Raw genomic sequence first — 24,566 nt, forward strand, 5'->3', positions numbered from 1 at the left:
ACTTTCCAGTGAATTGTTCTTTTCTGGATAAAAGATTTGAGTGTACAGCCATCGGATTACCTGATACCCCAATGCAGCCCCACCTCTTGGAGCCGCATCGAGATTCATGTAACTTGCAGGCTTTGATGTGCTTTCCTACGCATCACGTGTAACATATATATTCTGAAAACCCGGGGCTGTGTGGGACCATACTTGGACTCATCGCCCAGCCGTCTTTTCCTGGTTTTTTTCCTTCTTTTTCTGGTGTCTATTGCACTGCTTTCTTTCTTCCCTATTTTTGTTTTTTTTTTTTTCTTTTATCTGTTTTCCGCAAGGAAGCCTCTGATGAATGGAGTTGTTAAACATGATTTTTCAATAAAATGCCAAACCATAACTGTGTTGATGGCAACAGGATCTTAGTTGGAGCACGTCTGAACCCCACTGTTACGCACCTCTGCATAATGGTCAGAGGAAATAATATGGATGTCAATTAGTCATTTGCAATATGCCATTCTCTCAGCTTGGTTAGACTAATTACAGGCGAATTCACAACAGCTGAGCAAAAAATCCACGGAATCAAACCAACGATTCATAAGGCAATGTTCATCATTATTTTAAACAAACTATGTTGCTCATTAAGTACAAAACTCTCAAAATTTACAGCATTGCAACTAATGGTATACTCCAGAATTTGACAAACATGATTATGTAGACAATTGTCCTCCTGCCTGCTGAAGATGCTTAAGCAGCACAACAGTTCAAAATTAATGCTGATAATTCAGATCCTTCATGCATCATTATTAAAGCATGTAAACATATATCATTAGCAAAACATTTGGAGTTATAATGACCCTTATCCTTTTTTTGGGTATTCCCTTGCTCCAAAAATGGTTGATCCAATTCTAACATTGGTACTGCCCATTTCAATCTGCAATGACCCATTTTAACAGAATGTTAATAATGATTCCTATTCTATCATACATGCTTGGGCTCAGCTGTCTGATGTCGGACATGATAAAACCCTTATCTGTTAATGACTGGTGCCCTTAAGCATGTGGATTCCACCTTTTTGACCCACTGGGACCCCACATCTTAAGCGGAATAGACGAGTTTAACAGAACAGCTGAGCCAAGTCTCTACCTCAAGGGTTAAAATTCATAGTTACTTACTGCTTGCTCGAAGTCCGCAGACATGCCCATTGACAGCTCGCACTGCTCCTCTGGTATTCCAAGCTCCTTGCACACTTCAGCTCTACAATTTGACAATGTCTGCTCTTCCAATATGCAGGACCAAGCATTAGTCAATCTGTGAGACAGAATTTTTGAAACTAGCTGCTCGAATAAGAAACGTTACCTGGAAATTTTCTGGAGTTGAGGAGTAATCCAACATTCCAATAGTCATTAAACCAGAGAAAATAAGATTGGGGCAGTTAAGTTTGACATGCTTGGCTAATTCTAAACAACCTGAGGGTTCTACGCCAGATTTTGCTGCAAAGAAGTATACAAATATTTTAGTGAGAAGCCAGCATTTCAATATTGTGATCTTGAAAAGCAGAGAACCATCTAAATGAATTCCTTTAATTAGAAAACATAACTAAGATAACACTAATAAAAGATCTATTGGAGCTTAAAGCTTTGCAATCATACTAACATCTTAAAGACTTCAATTTCACAAAATTTATTACATCTGTACTCATATTCCGGATTTGTGGACCCAGATTAGCAGTTTAGACAGTGGAAAGTGAAAGGTTTAAAAAGAAAGAGAATCTTAAAAAGTAGGCAAAGGAAATTACACTAAAAGCAAGTATCAAATTATTCAATATATAAACTCATATCTGCTGGTGTCATCAAAAGAAAAATGACATGATTTTGCAAACATAACTACATAAGGTGAATTTTTTTTTTTACTACTCACACTCTTCTCCACTGGTGTTTACTTGGACCAGAACCTTCAGTGGCTTCCTTCCCAAATTTGCTACCACACGGTCAAGATGATTAGCAATCTGTAAAGCAAATATTCAGATGTGTTATTTATTAATGGTAGCTTTTCAGACTTTGGGCTGCGATGCTGAGTAGTGTTTCCTTTGATGTGGACAGATTCTGTTTACAGCTTAAACAGTACACTTGGTAAATACATAACCTACATGGTGAAATTTTCTCATGAATAATCAGTAAATATTGACAAAAATATTCGTTTCTAGGTGGCCCAAGAGGCTTAGTCTTCCCGCATAATGCATTAAGCATGTATGTACATTAGAAAATAATTCACTATTTTATGTTAACAATCAATATATATTTGTGAAGATGATGAAACTTGACAGAGTCTTGACATTTGAGATTCATCATGTATCACTGGCAGGGATACAACAATCGCACTGTAGGAATAGATGGACTTTAGACGATGCCAGTCTCGAAGAAAGATATGACCAGACATTTCTTTGGGTCAAGTGAAAATTGTTGTTACTGCAGTAAAATTGTATAGAACTGAATTTTCCAGTACCTATATTTAACCACATGCCAAGGCAAAGCTGTAATGGTTCACAGCCAGTCACCATAACAGATAAAATTTGGGAGGACATGAGACTGTACTGTGATGCCTGACACTATTAGAAACTGAACCTTAGAAACTTCTTCGTTTTTAGTACATCAGGAACTTCCTTTTCAGTGGCTTCAAGTCCACCTGCAGACACAAAGTTGTGCATGCTTCATGAGACCACTGTTTGACCCACCTTTTTTCTTAAAAGCAGAAAAAACGTGGATCAAGTATAGAGTTTCTTGTATATCAATTTAATGTTATGCTGATTGTTGATGGTGCCCAGCAATCCAGTATAAGTGTTTTTTTCCCAAAAGACTTGCATTCCAGTTAACCTCCTAATAACATCATCATTAATATCTATATGAACCTTGTAAACTATATGTACTGGCCTTGAAACCCAACTAGCATTATAACTCATTGAGAAGTGAGGACTTATAATACATAGGGACAAGTCACAGTTTAACATGAAATTTCTCCAAGTAACAGGAGCCTGCGTAGAACTTATTTTCCCTAACTTCATCCTTAAACCCCCCCACCACCAAAAGAAAGATAAAAAGGAAAAAAATGCAAAAACATGTTAAAAGTCATTTTGGAAATCAATGATTTGATTGCATTGAGAAACTCATTATGGTATTGAATATTTACCTTCTCATCATCTAAACTCTCAACCATGTCAAGGTTGGGGACATTAGCTGCATTACAAATAACAATCAATCAATGTTATCAATCATATAAAATATCATTGAAAAACTGACATAAAGCAGCATCCCCTGGATTGCAAATTTAAAAATGACCACTCAAACATTGAATAACAAGAAGTCAAGAAGCACAAATTCGCAATGAACAGTAAAGTGAACATGATACTTGGTCCACATGCAGATTGTAAGGCAAACAACTTAAGACATTGAATCAGAAAATTAAAAAAAGAACAACAAAGGTGGACAAGTGCAAACTTCCAGACTAAAGAGCCAGGTTGGTGAGTCAACCATACTATCAGTCTCGTATGTGATAAGACTTGAAGCTAAATTACATATAAAAAAGATTAGCTTTTCTTAATTGTGTATGACGAAAATTTATACTGCGCTAAAATGAGGGAGTTCAATCATTTCAGACCATCAATGTTCCCTTTTGCGGGAGAAAATAATTAGTAGAATGCCAAGTCCTATAACACAAGGATTACTTCCCCAGGTACGATAGGAAATGCATATCCACTAAATCTAAAAGATTCAACAATATGTACAACTCTCCCAATGACTACCCAGAAAGATCTACTCTCTCTCTCTCTCTCTGTGTCTATTTATCTATCTACCTACCAACCTAGCTATCTATCTATCTATCTCTGTGTGTGTGTGTGTGTGTGTGTGTCATCTTACAGCTGGATGCATAGCAGAGTTTTCCAGCTGAAACAGAAAGGATCAGCTGACACCCACTCCATTGTGCTCCCTATCCGTCATGTGCTACCCAAATTGGCCAATCCAGATCATACCTGCCCAACCAACGAGATCCTATAATCATCTACTATTCTACAGATCCAACTAAATATGGCCGGATCTTCATCTACGCGGATCATCTGTTGTTATATGCATTTATGTTGAAAGATCATAAGTTGCATCTATGTTTGCAACCTAAGCATTTGCTACTTTTATGACAGCCCAACTATTTTTTCTCCAAATGTTCCGGCAACAATAGATCATTGCCTAGGAGTGAAGAGCTTTTGCTAACTCAGGAACAATAAAAAGGGACACTTGGTCTTTAAATTTCTTACAGTTTGTAGAGCTCAAAGGAAAACTGATCCATGCATGCATGCATGCACACAAGCATATATTCTTTTTTCTGTGGCAACTAAGAAACTTTAGGGTCTCTAACAACCAGGTTACAGTGGACTACAACCTAGCCAAGGATACTCGACCTGAGATGATATCTCCAAAGGAGTATCTTTATGAACTCTAGACTACGGTATCATGGTTGGATCCGACCTTTGAACAATCACTTCCAGGGATCTCTCCAGCTCTTGGTACTTTCCCCTTGCATCATAACTGGCTTCTAGTTTGTTGTTAGCATCTGAAGAATAATTATTTTAAGGATGTTATGTTCTTAGGTCTGATAGAATCATTTGGGAGGCAATGCTTTTTTTTTTCCACTTTGTCATGGATTCTCCTCAGTGGTATTCTTTACCTTAAGTAAAAGATAAAAGATAAAATAACATTATATGCATAAACAACTCCAGCATTTGAATCCTATGAATTTGTTTTAACACACCTCTATTGACTACATAAGATTGTTATCTTGTTCATTGTATGACAATAAAAGAGGAGACAAAGTTAATAAACCTAATTAAATAACAGTCAAAACTGAAAAAATCAAAACCTTTATGCCATGATCCAGAACACATAAAAAGGGATAATGAGCAAGTCAGAAAAACTAAAGGAACAGCAATCACACCTATGGAAACCAACTGATGTCATGGCACAAGAAAAGTAAAGAATAATCAGAAATAACTGCCAAAAGTTGCCCAAAAAAAATCCAATAATAATTTTCTAAACTCAAGCTGCAATATGAAAGTTTTGTCCTTTTAGTCTCATAAAGTGTTGGTGCAGTAACCAAACCAGTTCAACTTCCAGTGATGGTAGAAGAATACCAAGAAGGGGTTTGACTTTATTGCTCTGCAGATGTCCAATGAAATGCCATTCAATATCTGCAGGAAGCTGAAAAAGGAGAATAGTTAGTTTGCAATTCTGCATCAAATGTTATTTCTGAGGAAGCATTATTTTATATGCTTCATTCCAATTTTTGCTTCTCATTCCTTGCATTGGCATATAAGCCACTGTACAATGGAACACAGGAACCAGCAAGAAGAACATGGCAACTGAAATACAAAGTAAATATTTTATTAAATATGAAGATAGTTAACTTAATTAGTACTAGGCCCTATTTGGGATTGCCATGGATAGTACAGCTTTTGGAGCTTTCGAAAGTAGAGCTTTTGAAAGTAGAGTTTTTACAAAAAGCTGTTTGCTGTTTGATAACTACATTTATAAAGTATTTTGGAACTTTAACATATGTTTAGTAACTAAAACAAAAAAGTACTTTTGGTATAATTAAATGATAAAAAAAGATATTGCATAGTATTTGTATAATGAAGAATAATACAATATAATATTATATATTACTATATATTAAAATATTATTATATTATATAATATTATTATCATATAATGTAACATAATATTGTAATATAATATAATATTATTATAATTATAATTTATAATGTAATATAATATATTGGTTATAATGTAATCTAATAATAGATTATAATATATTATATTATTATAATATAATAATATTATAATAGATTATATTATACGTTTATAATGTAAATATTATTATATTTTTAACATATTATTTTATTGTATAATATTATTATCATATAATATAATATAATGGATTATAATTTAATCTAATAATATCTTATAGTATAATATATTATATTATATTATTATAATATAATGATATTATATTATTATTAAATATTGTTGTATCAAATCATATTTTTATAATATAATAATATCATCATAGATTATGTTATATGTTTATAATATATTATAATATTAATTTATTATTATATTATATTATATTTATAGTATAATAATATGATATGATATGATATAAGATGTATTTATGAGATTTGTTAATGGATATTTCGATAATTTAAAAAATTTTATTTAAATCAAAATAACTTTTTGATATTAGTCAAGAAGTACTTTTGAAAAAAACTTCAAAATGAAGCTTTTTTTCAGGTAGACCTTTTCGGCTTTCTGACAAAGCTAAAACAGTTTTTCAATTTTTTAACAAATATCATTGTACCATTCAAAAGTATTTTTGGAGGGCCAGAAAATGCCTTCTTACACTCCAAAAGCTTAGCCAAATAGGGCCTTAATCAACTATGTAAGATTAAAAACAATTACAGCTCAAAGAATTGGATAACTTGTGAACAAAGTATACAAATCCAGCATAAGGAATTGAGAAGCCAATTCTTCCAAAAAATCCAGTGTAAGGTCCTAATAACAGCATAATTATTAGGTTTAACGCCCCCAAACTACAGAGACAGCTTTAGTAAAGTCACCTATCAGCCAGTGAAAAAAAGAGTTCTTTTTCTGTCAAGGATAGAACCATCTGCCCTCTCAGAAGTCCCAACTTCACCTTCTCTACATCTTTCTAAATTAGACTTATATACACCAAAATACTACTAAAGCCCCAATCAATCAGTCCATACTCCACTAAGAACTCAACAAAAGAACCAGAATTAATTAAAAAAACATGTAACTTTTAGGGTCCATATCTTTATACAGAACCGCCACCCGCATTATTCTTCAAATGTTGTACCTCACATATAACTAAATCATATCTAATCCAAGTTTATCCATCTATGAGTATAAAATTACCAATCTGGCACCTGAAATGATCCAAAATTCGCTAATTTTCAATGCGGCCAACAATTTTCACAGCAAAAAGGAACAGAATCAAAAGGTCGAAAGGAGAGAGAGACGCGGAGAGAGAAGAAGGGGACCTGAGGCGCCTTCTCGACGATCTCCTGGACATAGTTCTCGCCAAAACAGCGGTGCCCGACGTCGTAGACCTGGCGGATGAGGGACACGGGCTTCGTCTTGCTCACAGCCACAACCCTGATCCGATCCGCCGGGCGGCTCGACCTCTCAGCAGCCTGCTGCACCCGGGATAGCACCGATCGGAGGGCCGTCGCCGCCGCGCCTTCCATGGCCGGAGCAGCCATATTGCCACAGAGACCGTCCCTCGCGTGTTCTTCACCCGCCCCCGCCGTGGCGGTCGCCGGAAAAACAGGCCTGGCCGAAGGCCAACAAGCTCGATTTCTCGTAGGTCGTGGCCACGAAATAGAGAAGGTAAAACAGATTTTGTGGTAGTCTAGCTTGGGCGGCCTGCCTTCTGGCGACCTCGCGAAACTCCTGAAAAATGGTCACGTGAGATACATGTGAGAAGGGGGATGATGCTAAATCCTTGGCAAAATTTCGCGAGGTGGGGTAGGCTGGCGGCGAAAACTATCAATTTTTAGAAAAAATTATTGGGATACTTAATTATGTTTAAATTTAAAAAATAATTATTTATTTAAATTTTAATTAAAATTTTTTATTTAAAATATAATTAAAAAATAATTATTTAAAATGAGATAGAATGATCCAATTATCCTTACAGTTATAAAACAATACTACACTATTATAAAATAATACTATACTATTATAAAAAAATAATACTAGACTATAATAAAAGTAATACTATATTATTATAAATAATACTACACTATTATAAGATTATACTATACTATTATAAAGTAACACTGTATTATTATAAAGTAATAGTATAATAAAAAAATACTAAACTATGATAATGTAATACTATCTTATTATAAAAAAATATTATACTAATATAATACAATAAAGCAACACTATATTGTTATAAAGAAATACTGTACTAATATAATGTAATACTACCTTATTGTAAAAGAATACTATACTAATATAATACAAAAAAGTAACATTGCATTATTATAAAGAAATATTATGCTAATATAATTTAATACTACCTTATTGTAAAGGAATACTGTACTATGATAATATAATACTATAGTATTTTAAAGAATATAAGGATATAAGGATAATTTCAGACAAAATAGATAGTTATTTTTAACTTATATTTAGAATGTGTAGGTACTTTTACATAAAACTCGTTTGAGAAGTTACTTTTAAGATGAAAGTAGAGTTGGAGATTTATCTCTAATTTTTTATTTTTTTTATAATTAAATTAGATGATAAAGTCATGAATCGACCTTGGTTGGGAGAGAATAATAGAAGAGAAGAGAAAAGAATATGAGAGAAAGTATTAACTTTTTCTTAGTTGAGAGTTTTTTTATAAAAGAAAAAGAAAGAAAAGATGAGAAATAGAGAGAATATAAATCTTCTCGAATTCATAATTTTTTCTTCTCTAAATCGAGCAGATTTAGAAAGAAAAGAATTAAGAGTTAATGAATCTTTTATAATTCTCATCTTATCTTTTTAATAATAAAGAATAAAATTAATATTACATTTCGGCTTATCTCAAACCTTCCATCCAATTGAGACTCATGTGGACAGAAAAATCAACACAAAAAAAAACATAAAGAAAGATAGAAAAAATTAAAAGATAAGATTTTTTTTGATTTTTTTTTAAATTTTATTGGGTTTCTTTAAAAATATAATAGTAAAAGAATGTTGTAATATTTTTTTTTCTTTCTTCTTTGCTTCCAACTAAGAAGGGATGAAAATATTTTCTTTTCTTTCTTTAAACTCCCAACTAAGAGGAAAGAAATATGTTTTCTTTCTTTTCTCTCCTTACTAATATTTTTTTTCTTTTCTTTTCCAAACTCCCAACCAAGATGTAAGAATAACACACACACACATATATATATATATATATATAATATTTATTTATTTATTTATTTTTGTTAGGAATGAGGATGATTCTATGGTCAAATTTGCTGATACTGGATGTGTGAAATCAACTGATGAACTTGGCCTTAGAAATATTTAGACATGGTTTTGGTGAGTAACATTGTAGGATTATGTGAATCAATAAAATACAAGGAGGCAATTAGAAAATAAATCATTTACCAAAAAAAAAAATTAAAAACTTGCGATGCGCATTAATAGACGGCAAAAGCATATTCCATTTTTGATTTAGTCATGAAACCATGAAGTGATCGGTGTCATACTTTTGTGTATATATTTTAATTTTTGTTGCATGTCAAGGTATAGGTTCAAGAAGAAATGATGCAAGGATGAATATTTGGTAGGATTTGCGATTGAATTTACAAAGGTTTTGTTTGAAATGATCCTGTAATTATTATTATCTTTAAGTTCTCAAGGTGGATTGACCTTTTACCTTTTGACTGAAAATTCAAAAAGAAAATTTGATTTATAACTTCTAATTACTTTAAAATAGTAGTGTAGAATTTGAGATTTTATAGAAGATTAGTTGCATTAAACTATATGTGTTGATCTCTAGGTGTCTATTTGATAGGTTTTTTACAGATGTGGTATTTATATATTGGATTAAGTTTTGTGCTAAATTATAGAAAAAAGGTGATTTAGTCTGCAACAGTACGTACAAAAGGCAACATATCTATACTAATAATTATGCAGATGCAAAAGTTTAAATTAATTTGTATAAATTAATGCAATCTAATATAATTATAAATTATATGTATATATATGTGTGTGTGTGTACGCATATACATAGCCATAACAATTAGAAATGAGAATTAATTATTATCCCAAAACTTTGTTTGACCTCGTAGAAGAAAAGTTGTTCATGCGTTAGCACTATAAAGATCTCAAAAATTCCTCTTGTAAAGAATTGTCCAAAAAAAGGTAAAATCAACTTGAACGTTAGATTAGACCATGTGGAGGAGTTTATATCACTATGCAAGATCTATTTACTAAATCCAAGCACATTGAAGGCCTTTAAAATTTTTGAGGATGCAAACAGGAAAATCATAAGAAATCTCGATTCTGGTTAAACTTCGGCAAATCTATATGATGGAAGTAATAATCTGTATAAGACACAACGTTAAATGAAATGAAAGAGAAAAGAATAATCATGAGATGCCATCAACATGACAATTGGGAAATAATATCAAGAAAATAAAACTGATTTTTCTGTATTTAATTAGTGCACTTATTGGTTGCCAGATTTATTAAAGTGAGGATGAGATCTGAGATACATCGCTTTTCCTTAAAAATAAATTAAGGAGGTGTTTGGTTCGTGATCGAAGTCGGAATCGAAATTGAGATGGTTTGAAATCGAAATCGAAATGGTCAAATCTCCCGAAGCATTTGATTCATGTTCAGAATCGGAATTATAATGAAAATTTGAACTATAGAGAAAAATAAGGATTGAGTTCTATATAGATTGGACCATTCTCATTTCATCCCAAAATTGAAATCAAAATGGGACTCCTTTCAACCAAACAGTTGGAATGAAAGTCATCCATTTCCGTTCCGATTCCAGACTTCTACTTCTCCCAACCAAACATTCCCTAATTATATTTATTTTTTCTTTTTCCCTTCGTAAATCAGTCTCATTTGTCCCACCTCCTCGTTTGTCCGCCGAGCTTTCTCCCTTTCCAATCAATCTTCCATTTTTCTCTCAACGCAATGATTGACATCCTTCTAAGTAACCATGGATTGAAACAGGGGCAAGTAGTATTACTAGTTAGCGATGATCCGGTATCGACTCAAAAGAAAATCAAATAAGAACTAGACAATCCATTTGTGAGCTCAAATTGCTAATTACAACCAAATCCAAACCGACCCAGTGAGTCCAGAAAAATCGAATACTTCATCAATGTACCGACCCACCATTCATGATCCCATTATCAATCCTTTGAAAGCACTTTAATATGTTACAACTTTTGACTCATCGATTGTGTGAGTTTCTGAAGTCTTCGAGTTCTTTCCCATCCTAGTTCTTACTCTGGCATTTAGCTAGCCAGCCTTGCTCTATTTCTACAAAAAAGTCATAAAACGCTTCCTCAAGAAACATTTGCTTGCATTGGAATCCCGGCCGTCAACCATACCCTTGAGTGTATACTAGAAATTAGTTGTTTGAAGGTCACCAAGTCGTTCATGCATCGTGCCCCTAGCTGTCCTAAGGGAGGTAGCTAACTTGCAATTAGAACACGTCAAAGCTACACTCCCTTTGCTTAATACGTAACTTTAACTCTTGCTAGAGAACTAAACCATGCACCTCCCCGGACTCCTGGACAATTCCGATATAAGTTCCCATATCCCCTCCCAAGGCCCCAAAACAACACCTCCACCACCACCCCCCCCCCCTCCTCCCCAGCCCTTGCCATTCGCGAGTCCTCACCTTTCGGGCCGCCATGAGGCAAGTCTCCATCTTCCTCATGGCAATAGCCTTGGCCTTAGCCTCCGCCGGTACCATCGAAGCCATGGGAGACATCATAGGGATGGCCATCATGGCAACAGAAGAACACAAGGCAGCTGCACCGAGGAGAAGCCGCTTCCTGGGGGCGACAGATCCCAAGGGGAAGAGATGCGACATCGATCCGAATGCCTGCTTGAGTGCCACGACCCCGGGATCAACCTGCTGCGGTAGCCTGTGCGTTGACACGGACACCGACGTCTCCAACTGCGGCAAGTGTGGCAAGGTTTGCAAGTTCACACAATCGTGCTGCGCGGGGAAGTGCGTGGATTTGGCATTCGACAAGAGGCATTGCGGGCAATGCTTCCACAGGTGCAAGAAGATCTGCTTCTACGGGTTATGCGATTATGCTTAAAAAATGGCAGCTGTAACATGATCATTTGTTCGTTCTGAAAGCAATAAGGTTGGTCACAAGTGCTTCTTTGTTGAGATACATGTAAACTCGAAAAGGTCGTATACATGTGACACATATATAGTGATGTATATTTATCCATTCCGATCGATGTACTTGAGATCATGTAATAAAGCCTAATATATCACGTCATTTTCCTATCATTCTGTTTCTCACAAGCTAGACTCATATAAAGGAGGAAGAGAACTTTTGATACTCTTTCATCTTTAGTGCTACCGAGTTAATTAGCATAACATTGAATTCCATGGATTCAGACATCTCTGCTTGTATGCGATCCCCTCAGCGACCGCTTGCTTGGCACCCGGTAGAGGTGCAATATATAGTAAGTTTTGAATGCACGTAAACGCAAGCACCTGCAAAGAGTTGGCAACTTAACATGCTGGATTCCAATGGATTATAGCGATCTTAAGAGAAAAGAGGACTTTCTATGATCGTTAATTAGCGCAAACAGCTCCAGTAGTCATGAGTAACTTGGCTTGCAGGATCGCAACGAATAGTTATTTTAATTACAGAAATGAAAGTTCCATGCCATTTCAGCAATATTTGAAGGTTGGCTTTTGAAGGCGTCAGCTTACCAAGGTTAACACAATTTTTAGCAGTCGTAGCAGAGACTTTAGCTCAAATCGTGCTTTACCAAGATTTTAGCATCCATGCTTTTAACAGTTGAAGCCTTGAAGGATAAACGAGCTAGCATCTACTATATGTAAGCTAGCATCCTGCGCATGTTATGCAAATGACAGGATATATAAATTTATTAATTCTTTTTTAATTGTAGAAACATTCGAGGAAGTAGGCAAGCTATAATTTTGTTGTTGGAGATGAAGGTAATGGTAGAAGTGAACCATGCATTTCATTGATTTTTCCTTGTCTCAGGAAATGAAAAATATTCACTTCACCGAAAAAATAAATTTATTAAAATTTTAAATGTTGTTTGGTATCACTTCATTTTTTTTATTTTCAGTAATAGAAAATAAAAAAAATTATTTTCTAACTTTTAAATTCTTAAAATATAAATTTTTTTGGTATGTCAACTAGTTTTATAAAGATAAACATAATGAGGATAACGAAAGTAAAATGGTATTGCAAATAGACTGTTATTTATTTATTTTTCCTCTTTTTATGCTCTTCTAATTAGAAAACTTTGGTAAGAAAGAGTATTTAGATTACCAAGAAAAATCAGGTTATAAACATTTTATTACTATGATTAAAAGAGATTTTTTTTTGATGGTGTATTATTGATAGAGACAGAACACTTGGGAGTTGGCCACGCGTCGCCCAACTCCGCAACATTGCAGCTATATTTTTTAATAGAAGTAATGCAGTGGTAAAAGTCAAGCCGGACCCTGCACTATTAACAATGGGCAGAGAGAGAGAGAGAGAGAAGTATTTATTTACTTTCTGTTTAGGAGTTTTCCGCACATAATCCATCACATGTGCATGCGACAGAAACTGGTGACAAAAAGAAGAAGACACTTCGGAGTGAATCAATAATATACCAGAGTAATATCAATAATATACTATAGAGTGGAATATGCTATGCCCATGAATGTAGGCATAGAATCAGCTAATTGACTTCCAACAATCCTATGGAGTACTAATCCCACTTCTTAGGCATGAAAACGGTGTGCGAGGATTGCGTTTCAAGGCTAACTTTTTAACAAACCACATTCATATATGGGGCACCAAAAGTTGAAAGCCAGGAAACCTTGCTGATCTCCATCCATCATCAGTATATTACACATTAATTCGTGGGAAAATTTGGAGCTCGACGTCATATATATATATATATGTTTCCCTCCGACTGCCAAGAAGTGATGGAATTTTGCTTTCAAGAGGGTAAATAGGAGGAGCCTAGAAGTCTGTTTGGTTCATACTGAACCGAAGGAAATGCCCATGTGGCCATGCTACACCGAGAAGCTTGCTTTACCTACCATGCTTTGCGCCTGTATCCACATGGCCTTCCCCTACACCGACACGGTTGCTTCCTATATTCAAAGGGACGACTCTCCATTCTTCATTTACGAAAGAGTACGTGTTCGTCAATTTCTTCTATCATCTTTTCTGGGTCTTCCAAGATACTATTTTCTACCATTAAATTCACAGGTGATACTTTGTTGCTAGTTTCGAATCTCTTCGGATGGTTTAATTCATCACTGGCACAGGTTTCAATGCGTTGTATTTAGACTGAATGGTTAAAGCTAGGGTCAGAAGTACTCCAGCGCATTGCTTAGGGTGGTACTTCCCGTTGGAAACGGATGTGGAAGTCAACGTTTTTTAAGCAAACGATTTAATCAAAGAACAACACCTGGTGGAATATAGTCATTCTTCACTTTCTTTCCTGTAATAATCTGACGTTCTAGGCGCTGACCCCGGGCTAAAAGAGGCATAGAGCAAGCAATGGTGCAAGGTCTAGGCTCAATCCCTCTATTTCCAATTCTCTGTGTGCTTCTTTTGTTAAGGAATCGGACAGGGTTTAAGACTACAGCGCACAAGCATGCAATGTACGTAATGGATCGTAGGCCATGCTTGCCGCTGTTGGGTTTGTTGGAAACTGAATATTTTGCATCACAGTCACTTCCACAAATTTCGTACAGGCTCAGACTTGAGTGCATCACGGGTCAAGTGAAGTAGGTCCAATGCAGCCTCGGTTGTACATTTCAGGCTAAGACTTGAGTTAGCTCTCTCGGTTGTACATTTCGGGGATTTGAGAATTGAGTGGTATTATGCTTCAAGATTTTTGCTGACTAATTTATGCTGGACATTGTTGTGGATAAAATTCGTGTCTTAAGACGAGCCCAGGTACTTTCTCTTTCGGCCGGACGAGACTTCTTAATCTTTAACGTTTTGTTTGGATCAGCCCTCACAAGGGAAAGGAAAGAAAAGAAAGGGAAGGGGAGGGAGGAAGAGGAAAAGAGAGGAGGAACATCACTTTTATTTGGATAGCTCTCATAAGAGAAAGAAAAGGAGATTAAAAGATCATTGTACTCTAATTTTATTTTAAGATCTGTGGATATTTTTATCTTTTAATCTGTCACATGTTTCTTTCCCTTCAGATTTTTTTAAAATTGAGAAAATTAGAAAACTAATTTAATAGAGAGAAAGGGAAGGAGAGAGATATCTCTCCCTTTCTCTTTCTCTCCTTCAAAAATTAATATCAACAAGAAAAAAAAGAATCCCTTCCTTTTCTTTCCCTATGAATTTCTTAATCCAAACAAAATGTTAGGAAAAAAAAAAAAAGAGAGAGAACATGGATAACTGCATTAAAAAAAAAGAAGAAGAGAAAAAATATGGATGAGTTCGTAAATGCAATTGGGTGGTCTTCACCCCCTTTTTATCAAAAAAACAAAAATCATAAATGCACCCGTGTAATTATTTGACAGAGTATCGCATGCGCCTGGAGGTAGGATGTGCAATACCAATATTGGATAATCAAAATGGTTGGATGCTCAACATACTAAAGTTGGATGATAAGCAAGGTTCGCCTTTTTTTCTGTTATTGTCTAAAGTCACCCAATTTATTGGTCTCACGGGCAACTTAAAAGCTACCCTAATGTCTCTTCCCACAAGGATCTTTGACATTTTTCAGCTCTGGGAAGTTTGCTACAGCCAAGGCCGCGAAGAAGGTAAAGAAAGGAAAAAACAAAACAAAAAAAAAAAAAAAGAAAAGAAAGAAAGAAAGAAAAAGCTTATAACTGGATCTAAGATTCATCCTAGACGATTGACATAAAAATGAACTTTCAGGGGAGCCAATTGAACTCGACAGAGTCATTTGAGATATATACCATTTTAACTAGCCAAACAAGAGTCCAAAATATTGCGGTAACTTTAATCAGTCATCGTCCCGAAAAGTAAGGTGACTTGGTGGATTTTAATTCATCGATGATGGTGAAATAAAGTTAAACATTAACCACTCTAGATCCCTCTCCCTTCTCTCTTACTTTTTCATTTTTTCCGTAGTCTATTTTACTCATTTCAAGAATGTCAACCAAACATCGGATAATTTTAGTTCTGTAGCTGATCTTGGGTGGTTACCGATGGTTCAATCTATTCATCTAGGTTAACCAATGTAGCCTTACAAAACCGTGAATGTGATAGTCACTTCCAGCATTAGCTTTTCTCTTGATGTTTCGTTGAATTATAAAAATATATAATTACTGGCAAAACTAAATATCACAAGGATTGTGCCTGTGCCCTGTAATTGATGCACGCCTTTAAGTGTAGGAACTTCAATAGGTTATGATAGTGGCCTAATATCTTAGCAAAAAAAAAAAAAGTGGTCTAATAGTGTTGCTTGTAATCTTTTTGATTCATCACTAGAGCGTACCAGAGGTGCAGGGTCTATGGGAATTAGCCATCACATTGCCAATTATCGTCAATTGCACCTCATCAAACGCAACGTGGCCGGCGCGCGGCTAAAGGCGTGAGAAGAGCGGCCAAACAGCGCCAGTGGTAGGGGGAGGTAGTAGACGCCTTATGCGATGCCTCGAGTCCCTAGTCCAGAAGTACTGCAACCACCCGCAGAAACTCCCCCAAATCCACACCCTTCTCATCACCACCGGCTTCTTTCGTTCTCCCCCTCCAGACTCCCAACCAAGATGCCAAGGAAGCACCGGCACCACCTTCGTCTACAACTGCCTCATAAGATCCTACCTCCGCCGCGGGGACCCGCCCGCCACCGCCCTCCACCTCTTCACCCAAATGCTCGCCCTCGGTACCTCACCCAACCACCACACGTTCCCCTCTCTCCTCAAGGCCGCCGCCGCCTCCTTCTCCACCGGCCGCTCCATCCACGCCCAAGCCATCCGCCGCGGCCTTCTTCTCGACGACTTCGTGAACTGTTCCATCGTCAGGTTCTATTCCCAACTTGGCCACCTCTACGAGGCCCGCGACACGTTCGACGAAATCCCTCAACCAGACATGGCGTCCTGCAACGCAATGCTCGACGCCTTCTGCCTGAATGGCGATCTCGAGTCCGCTTCTCATTTCTTCGAATGCATGATTGTTAAAGATATTATCTCCTGGACTAGCGTCATCAACGGATTTGCTAGAAATGGAAATTTCCGAGGCGCGATGGAGTTGTTCAGAAGACTGATGCATAAGAATCGGCAAGCAGAGACTGTGACAGTGAGGCCCAATGAAGCCACATGGGTCTCCGTCCTCTCTGCGTGCGCTAACATGGACGGAGCCGGAGCCCTACATGGGGGAACCCAGATCCATGGGTACATCATACGGCACGAGACCCGAATGACGGCGTTCTTGGGGACGGCACTGATTGACATGTACGGCAAGCACGGACGTCTGAGTTACTGCGCCATTGTTTTCAATGCGATGGACGAGAAGGAAGTATGCACTTGGAATGCTATGATATCGGCACTGGCCAGCAACGGGAATGAGGCCGTGGCTGTGGGTTTGCTCGACAGGATGCGAGCTGAAGGCCTGCTGCCTAACCACGTCACTTTTGTTGCCACATTGACAGCTTGTGCTCGGGCGAGGCTGGTCGACGTGGGGTTACGGTGGTTCGAGGCAATGAACAGTGAGTTGGGGGTGGTTCCATTGATGGAGCACTACGGGTGCGTGGTGGACCTTTTAAGCAGGGCAGGCCTCTTAAACGAGGCAGTTGAATTCATTAGGAGGATGCCGATGGAGGCTGATGCTTCGGTCTGGGGGGCTCTTCTAGGGGCCTGCAAGGTTCATGGTGACGTGCAGTTGGGGATTCAAGTTGGTCGGCGATTGCTAACATTGCAGCCTTGGCATTCTGGGGTGTATACGGTCTTGAGGAATATATATGCTGGGGAAGGGAGATGGAATGAGGCTGCAGAGCTGAGAGAGGCCATGGAAAACGCAGGGGTCAAGAAGATTATCGGACAAAGTTGGATCGATTCTGGCTGCAGCGTTCAAAATGCTTAAACCAAATATTAGTTTACTATGTTTTTCAACAAACAAGAAGTGTATGCCCCAAGTACCCATCTGCCATAATGTTTATAGAGCCAGGATGCCATGCCGATTTCCTTCTAAAGAACATAAGGAAGAGGTAGCCTGTGTCAAGGATGGCAAGTTGGGGTCTCTCTCTCTCTAGCACTCGGCAATTGAACTGGTCCTGCGATCATGTTGACATTGTGTTGCTCCTTATGGACGTCGGTGGGGTTGTCTCTCTGATCTTCCTCCAACTCGTTCGTGGTATGGCGCATGAAGGCCTAGGCATGCCTTGTTGCCAAATGGAGTTCCCCAACTTCCATCCAAATCTTAGCCAGATGTCCTACCACTAGTGAGCTCGCATGGTTTCGTGAATGATTCGATGTTATATGTATATGATGTATTTTTGTTTTGTTCACTTGCAATTTGACTTGACATGCCTCATAACGATCCTATTGCCTTTATTCAGGTTACCATGGTTTATGATATAGAGCTCATGTTTTTTCTTTCTTCTCAATGTTTTCTGTTGTCTGTCTACAGAAGCTTGCAGGAGGTTGGTCTCTTATCTACATTGCTAACATTGCTATTATTCTATGCTCTGGTAGTACTTGCCAGGCCTATCTCTCATGTTGTTAGCTATGCCAGGTTCAATCTCTATCATTGCTGCTGCTTGTCCGATGGGACCTCCATTTCTATCTGCTGCCTGCTTCTTTATGTTATAAAGATTGTTTGTTTACATTATTGTCTTATGCTGCAAGTATTTGGTTTGCTCACATCTCAGACAGGGTCACACCTTCAGCAGCGTATGTCCTTTGGTCGCATCTCACCTTTCGCTGTTTTTTAATTGTGGGCTCTTACAGCTGCAAATCGGGGAACAACTTGCTGGAACAGTTGTTAGCAAGCCATCTATCTTCAGACTGTTATGCATCCATTTCGCTTTACATTTTACTACAGATGTTCCCCAGGTTTTCTTTTGGCTATATACAAAGATCACTCAATTTTTTATCTGCTCAGATGTATTTCACCGTTCCATGCCATGATTTTCCCTCAACACAGCTGCTTGACACCTCACAGCCATCAATCAATTTACTGTAAAGTGTTCTTCACACAGTTTCTTTCTTCAATCGACCAATTTTGACACGGATACTGTTTATCAGCTTGTCTATCTCTACCGGGCTGTAGGTGTTGATATATTATACCATAATTTTTTTTTATTTTGGTTTTGTAGGTCTTATTGCAAAATTACTTGTTAACTAGTGTAAAATTCTAAATAACAATAAACAATCACAAGCAGAAAAATAAAATTTTAACCTACATCCATAGGCAAAAATGGAAAGAGATTTTGCTATATCAAAAGAAGATGGAATACAGAGAGCTGCATATATATATATATATATATATATATATATATATATATATATATATATATATATATATATATAGTCATTAAATTTTAAAATAAATAAAAAGATCAAAATATCTAAACAGATAAACTAATATCCAAAATGAATTGGATTTGTATCATAAATCACATCAAATTCAAATCACACTTAATAAATCTCTACTTTAGCTTGAATTCCATCAACCTACAACATAAAATAGTAAACTTATCTTCATTTCCTCCAACAATATCTCTAAGGGTCTAGCTAAGCATCTCAAAACACGAATCAAGTCCAAGCAATACTTAAACTGGAGAGTGGTACGTAGCTGGTCATCATATCTGTTAGATTATCTACTGCAGAAATTTTTTTTCATGAAATAATCTTTTGTGATACAATATCTCGAATAAAATAGTATCTGACATCAATATACTTAGTCCTCTTATACCCATTTGATTTTTGATCAGATGTATGGCACTTTGCCTATCACAATAAATAATAGTCGCATCCTACTGTAAGGTAAGATCGTTAACTAAATCTTACAATCAAATAGCTTTCTTTACTCCTCTGCTATCGTTATATGCTCTGCTTTTGTAGTAGACAAAGCAATAGTCGACTATAAAATTATTTTCAATTAATGGCATAACTTGAGAGAAAATGAAGACATAGTCTGTCAGAGATCTCCTCTTGTCCAAATCACCAAATCACCTGTATAATCAGAATCTACGTAACCAATAACACTACAGCAAGTGTCTTAATCTCGATTATATACCAAATCAATATCTATGGTGCCTCTCAAATAGCGTAAGATCTATTTTATAGCTTACCAATGGATCCTTCCTAAATGCCCCATGTACCTACTAACAACACTGATGGCTTATGGGATATTTGGATGTGTGCAGATCATGGTATATATGATACTTCCAATTGCACTAGCATATTGAACACGTGATATGTATTCCTCCTTATTTGATAGTGGAGACAAAACAATTGAAAATTTGAAGTATGCTGCAAGTAGAGTACTCATTGATTTGCAATCCTATATACTAAAATGCTCAAGCACATTCTGAATATATTTTTTCTATGACAAGAATAATCTACCTATGCATCGATCCTTGTGAATCTTTATATCCAAAATTTTTTTGCTGCACTCAAATTTACTGCTAAGCTGAGTATTTAACTTCTTAATCTCAAACATATTTTTTGCTATAGCGAGCACATCATCAATATAGAGCAATAAATAAACAAAAGAATCATTTGAAAGTCTCCTATAATAAATACAATTGTCATAAGCAAACCGTTTATACCACTGTCTCAGAGATTACTTCAAATTATATAATGATTTTCTTAAAAAGCAAATATGGTCCTCCTTACTTTAAGAAACAAATTCCTCTAGCTACTGTATGTAAACCTATTCCTCAAGCTCACCATATAAGAAATTTGCTTTGATATTAAGCTGCTTAAGGTCTAAGTCAAATAACCTAACAATGGCAAGCAACACGTGAATAGAGATATGTTTCATAACAGGTGAGAAAACTTTATTAAGTCTATACTTTTCTGCTTACCGCAGTCCTTTGCAACCAAACGTGCTTTGAATCTTGCTGTTTCAACCTCTGAAATTTCTTCTTTCATCTTGAAGACCTATTTGCGTGCAACAATCTTCTGGCCTTATGGCGGTTTCATGAGCTTTCATATCTAATTCTTGTGAACAGACTCAGTTTTCTCACTTATAATAGTAGACTACTGTATAGACTCACTACTAATAATTGCCTTTATGATAATTGACATCATCTTAAATCTCAATAGATTCTGTCAACAATGTAAAAGAGACCAAATCTACATATTTATATATCTAAGGTGGTCTAATCTACCTCTTTGATCTATCAATGGTTATGATGTATTATTACTCCTGTGGGCATCTCTCTCATCATTAATCTCTGGCTCATAACCCTAAACAGGTTGAACTAAAGTATTATCATATAATGGATGAATTGAAGGTCTAATCTCAAGCTCCATCTGCTTATCAACATTATGATCTTTGTTTACAGCAACTACTCATTTCTCGAATAAAGTATAGCATTTTCATCAAAGATAACATCTCTATTGATTATAAATTTTTGAGGACCAGACTCAATATACTATAATTTATAGCCCTTCATTCAGACTGATAACCAAAGAAGATACATATTTGTTTTATTTTCCTAAATTTACTGTCACTAAGATGTGCATAAGCAGGACCACCATATATGTTCAAAATAGAATAATCAATATATGTGCCAGACAATGCCTCAATAATGATCTTTAACTCAACAGTAGTGGATGGAGACCTATTCACTAAGTAGCAGGCTGTATTAACAATTTCAACCCAAAAATCTCGAGATTAACCAAATTGAGAAAGTATATATCGTGCTCTCTCTAAAAAAGTCATATTCATACGTTCTACAACATCATTCTACTGTGGTGTCTTCATAATTATGCGTTATCTCACAATACCTTTAACCTCGTAGAACTCATTAAACTGACTCTTATAAAACTTCATGCCTTTATTAGTTTTTACTCTCTTGATCTTCTTGTTGGATTGTTTATCAATAAATATTTTTCACTTCTTAAAAGTGGAAAAGACTTCATTTTTATGCTTCAGAAAGTATACTCAACCTCTCCTAAAAAAATCATCAATGAAAGTCAATAAATATCGAGAATCATCTTTTGATTAAATAGGTACAGGACTCCAAAGATCATAATAGATATAATCCAACATGCCATTTGTTCTATGGACGGCTGTGTTGAACTTGACTTTAAACTATTTCCCATAGACAAATGCTTATAAAAGTTAAGTTTCTTGATTTTCTGACCATACAATAGATCCCAGTTGCTCAAAATAAATATATCAGCCTTACTTATATGACCCAAACACATATGCCATAAATGAGTATTATTTGAATCTAGATCTCATGAGAAAACTGATGTACCATCAATGATTGTATTATCCTGAAATAAGTAGAGATCATAAGATAATTTATCTTTAAGCACAATAAGAGCATCTTTTGAAATCTTTAAAACTCCATCTTTACCAAAATATTTAAAACTATATCAATCAAAAATACTCAAAGAAATCATGCTCTTCCTCAAGTTTAGTATGTGTCGCACATCAGATAAGATCCTAATAATACCATCATATATCTTGATCTGAATGGTTCCTGTACCAATAATCTTACAAAACATATTATTTTCCATAAACACAATACCACCGTCAATAGGATGATAGGTGGAAAACCAATCTTAATGATAATACAAAGACAAGAATATGCTGAATCAAGAATCCAAATATCTCCACATAAATTGATAGATATTGAGAGGACATCGATATTATTAGAACTATCCTCTGCTATACTGGTCAAATCACCAACATTTGAGATGCTGTCAGATTTCTCCTTCGTTTCTTTGAATTTGAGACAATCAAATTTTCAGTGCCCTTCTTTTTTACAGTAATTGCATTTACATTTTTTTTCTGTAGATTTTGATTTGGCTCTATTACTTTAGGAACTTAAACCTAAATTCTTTTCTTTTGATCTATATCTCAAACAACCGGGCCATCCGTCTGATTTTCACTCCAAATTTCAGACATCATTTTTTTTAACTCTTTTGAGTTCATTGAAACTCTCACATCTTCTATGAAAAAAATTTCCGACCATATAACATAGTATCAACAAAATGCTCAAATGAGAGAAACAATGAACACAATAGAATGAGGATTTGATCCTCATCATCAATTTTCACATCAATATTTTTTAAATCCAAAATAATTTTATTAAATTCATCAAGATGATCTATAAGTAGCATACATTCTTTCATCCGAGAAGTATAAAGCAGTTGCTTCAATAGAGCTGATTTGTTAGAGACTTGACTATATAGATGCTCTCCAACCTAGCCACAACACTATAGCAGATAACTTGTCTACAACTTCTTGCATAATCTTATCTGCCAGAGACAACTAAATCGCACTATATGCACACTCTAGGAGATGGCAAAACATTTTTACCCTTTAGCATCTTTAACAATCCTGTTGAACCAATAGGATTCACATCTTCACACGCTAAATACTGAAATTATTCTTTCCATTAAACTTTTGGATCTCAAATTTCACAATGATCACGAAGAAATTGCGAAGAACACAAAACATAATCAACATATAATCAAAACCCAAAATAAATTTGATGAACAAACCTAACAAATATGAATCTCAAGCTTTGGTAACAGTTTATTTTAAGACTACTTTTTAATTAGTGTAAAATCCGAAATAACAACTAAAAATCAACATAATAGTTTACATAGTTCATCTTTTGGCCTATATCTATGTACAAAGATGGAGAGATATTTCACTATATTAAAAAAGATAAAGTACAAAAAATATATGATGACTTAAATAACAAAAGACGGCCCACAAAATGATAAAAATCATGATTACAATATATATATATATATATATATATATATATATATATATACTAAATTTTAAAATAAAAAAAATTAAAATATCCAAACCGACCAATTAAAATCTAAAATGAATCAAATTCATAGATCACATCAAATTTAAATCACACTCAACACATTGGCTAAGTATATTACCGCTCCTTTTGTTATTTAGCCTCTCATGCCCTTCCATCTGTAATTGTTCTCAATATTAATGAAGATACACTCAGCTTACCCCGCCCCCCACCAAAAAAAGGATAGACCGTATCACTTCTATCCTATTCCATGATAAACAAAAAGGCAGGCTCAGCTAACCATTTTCTATACTCTCAATATCGACCGCGTAGAATTTTTTTTTTTCTTTATGCACGTTTGAACGCATATCTGGGTGATGTAATTCGATACCGTAAGCAACAAAAAATTAAAAGAGAGAGAGAGAGAGAGAGAGACCATGGCCAAGAGGCTGCACTTTGTTTTCTTAATTGAGAAGATCTAAGTTCGAAAATTGACGAGTTTATCTATATTTTATAGAAAAACAATGGTTTATATTTCATATTATGCATATCAGAATCCGTACTTAACCATGGTCAGGCCTCGTTGAGGCTTGCAAGCATTGTCTGGGTTCGGCTTGTCTCGTAACCATTTAGTCCACAGCCGTAAAAACCCATTTTGCAATGATCGACTTCCCGAAGACATACAATTGGAGCTTTATGTTCCCATTACCTGGATACGCAATTCTGAAAGTATGGTACTGACAACCACCAGGACCCAACAGGAACTCAATCATCATTAATCAAGTTAAAGAAAAACAAAGTTAACAAAGATGACACGAACTAGAAATGACCCTATGACAGTTTTCCACAAAA

At 35.7% G+C, this 24,566-nt stretch overlaps 2 protein-coding genes across 2 annotated transcripts; one reads left to right on the forward strand and one right to left on the reverse strand.

Annotated features, from left to right (window-relative positions):
• Nucleotides 1-571: 571 nt before the first annotated feature.
• On the reverse strand, nt 572-7,484 carry LOC105048542 (uncharacterized). The gene is made up of 7 exons (XM_010927877.3): nt 7,082-7,484; nt 5,153-5,219; nt 3,160-3,206; nt 1,894-1,981; nt 1,333-1,466; nt 1,149-1,247; nt 572-907 (listed from the first exon to the last, which is right to left on the reverse strand). The coding sequence occupies exons 1-7, from the start codon at nt 7,301-7,303 to the stop codon at nt 833-835; spliced, it is 732 nt and encodes a 243-aa protein (XP_010926179.1). The 5' UTR covers nt 7,304-7,484; the 3' UTR covers nt 572-832.
• An 8,793-nt stretch (nt 7,485-16,277) lies between these two features.
• Nucleotides 16,278-18,240, forward strand: LOC105048543 (putative pentatricopeptide repeat-containing protein At1g10330). Its single transcript, XM_010927878.4, has one exon. It carries the CDS (start codon nt 16,412-16,414, stop codon nt 17,843-17,845), a length of 1,434 nt encoding a protein of 477 aa, XP_010926180.1. The 5' UTR covers nt 16,278-16,411; the 3' UTR covers nt 17,846-18,240.
• Nucleotides 18,241-24,566: the final 6,326 nt, after the last annotated feature.

This window comes from Elaeis guineensis, chromosome 7 (genome assembly GCF_000442705.2).
Source record: "Elaeis guineensis isolate ETL-2024a chromosome 7, EG11, whole genome shotgun sequence".
NCBI classification, from domain to species: Eukaryota; Viridiplantae; Streptophyta; class Magnoliopsida; order Arecales; family Arecaceae; genus Elaeis; species Elaeis guineensis.

Excerpts from the sequence above, each read along its gene's own strand:
- LOC105048542 (XM_010927877.3), bottom strand. The coding sequence starts at position 7,303 with ATGGCTGCTCCGGCCATGGAAGGCGCGGCGGCGACGGCCCTCCGATCG. Across the intron at positions 5,220-7,081 it reads TCGTCGAGAAGGCGCCTCAG|CTTCCTGCAGATATTGAATG; the intron begins GTCCCCTTCTTC and ends CTCCTTTTTCAG. Across the intron at positions 3,207-5,152 it reads TAAAGTCAAACCCCTTCTTG|CTAATGTCCCCAACCTTGAC; the intron begins GTATTCTTCTAC and ends TTTGTAATGCAG.
- LOC105048543 (XM_010927878.4), top strand. The coding sequence starts at position 16,412 with ATGCGATGCCTCGAGTCCCTAGTCCAGAAGTACTGCAACCACCCGCAG.